Genomic DNA, 1817 nt, shown 5'->3' on the forward strand with positions numbered 1-1817 from the left:
TTTCAAAATAAACACTATATAAAATAAAATAAACTTGTTAAATATATTGAGACCTCAATAGATATTTTGATATAAAATAAATCAGGTACACAAATCATGCAAGTTACGGATCATCACTCCTCAGTTTAAGATCTACAAATACCAACAATAAACATGTTTTCCTCTACACATTTCATCAAGAAGAATAACTACTAATAACTTGCAGAAAACCGACACACAGAATAAATGTAATCATTTATGAAACTCACGAGTAATAAAAACATACGAAGAAATGAAGGTTTAGAGGGTATTAACAACTAGTGGTGAATCGAATATCTCAGTTCCAAATTAATAACCCATAGAATAAATATCAAGAATGGATTTTATTACATAATCCTAAACGGAAAGCGATAACCATTCTGTTAAAATTGATATCTCTGTCCTAACATCATAGCAGATAAATGGTAGGTAGGAATTTAATCAAGTCGAAAGGAAGTGTTGAATTCGACAATGCTATCCAAGCCAATGTCCGATTGGAAAGTAAGGATGGAATACCCACGAGCATACCTCAATTTTCCCGTTCCTCCCACCACAGACACCTCACTTCCAGAGGACCTCGTGAGGATATCTAGTGTTCCATGGAATTCAAGGGTGCTCCCATTATATTTCCTATTCTGAAACACAAGGGAGAACACCATGTGAACTGCATTGGCGTCAACATCTGAATAGGCATAGAATCCTTTGGCCCTTCCCACAACGGTGGAAGAGGGACCAGGCATTTCAGTGAGAAAATCATCTATAACCACCACCGATCCAAAGTCTAGATTCTGTATGGATGTTGATCCATTTGCTCCTGCAACTACTATGGCTGTTGCATTGGGTTTGCTCACTATGTCACGCAAGTAAAACACAATATTCTCCTCTTGTTGATATCCCCATGAACAAGATAATATTGCAAGGGAGAGGACGATAAAGTATAGCATTTGTGAAGCCATTGGAAATATCAAAACCTCGAGAATATGTGGAATAGAGTGAGATGTGATTACTTTATAGTCAGCCAATGAATATCTAAATTTTGACTAGGTATAAGGTGCCTCCCGGTAGTTTTCATCAAAGGAAAGAACTACTCTAAATCAATAATAAACAAAACGAATATTTTAAAATTTGCTCACACTGGATGTGTAAAAAACGCTTAAATCAATTTGACTTTGGGTGATGTTGTAGCTGGGTAATCTGTAAAGCATTTTTTTTAATGGAAGAGCCATTTATTGACCCCACAGACACGCACTGATTATGAATCTCCTCGAGCAGTCAAGCCTATCACCATTCCAGATAAGAATTTGACATCCACTAATAATAAGATTTCGAGGGATGATGTTAATGAAAGTCAACTCGAAGGCAGATTGAAAGGAAAAATATGAGCCCTTAGATTTTGGATGGGACGTTCAGTACAATTTGCTATTTTTTTTAGGGTAAGCGGCCATAAGGCTCGGAAGACTTACGTATGCTTCCAAAAATATTAACCATTTCTTTTTGTCTACTCGCTCTTGCCCTAAAATCTAGGAGTCCTTTCATATTTTTAAGGGCGTGAAGGTTGAATGAGCTTGAATCACAAATGCGTCACAATGCAAAAGCCTAAACACTTTAAAGAAGATAGAATTTGATGAATGATTATGTTATAAATAATAAAAATGAGCAATATTAATCTAATAGTGGAGAATTTGTATTCTAAAAAGAGGGTTCACAAGTTTAGATCATAGAAGGGGTAAGGTATGTATGTCTCATTTGTAGGACAGTTAGGTGCATCTTGTAAGGAGTATGAGGTAGTCTATTATTAC

The 1817-nt window shown here is 35.8% G+C and overlaps 1 protein-coding gene across 1 annotated transcript; it reads right to left on the bottom strand.

The window, feature by feature from the left end:
* Positions 1–455: 455 nt before the first annotated feature.
* Positions 456–974, bottom strand: LOC131876703 (dirigent protein 1-like). Its single transcript, XM_059222164.1, has one exon. It carries the CDS (start codon positions 972–974, stop codon positions 456–458), a length of 519 nt encoding a protein of 172 aa, XP_059078147.1.
* Between the last annotated feature and the right edge of the window lie 843 nt (positions 975–1817).

Source organism: Cryptomeria japonica, chromosome 6, assembly GCF_030272615.1.
Source record: "Cryptomeria japonica chromosome 6, Sugi_1.0, whole genome shotgun sequence".
NCBI classification, from domain to species: domain Eukaryota; kingdom Viridiplantae; phylum Streptophyta; class Pinopsida; order Cupressales; family Cupressaceae; genus Cryptomeria; species Cryptomeria japonica.

Coding starts and splice junctions, on each gene's coding strand:
- LOC131876703 (XM_059222164.1), bottom strand. CDS start 974: ATGGCTTCACAAATGCTATACTTTATCGTCCTCTCCCTTGCAATATTA.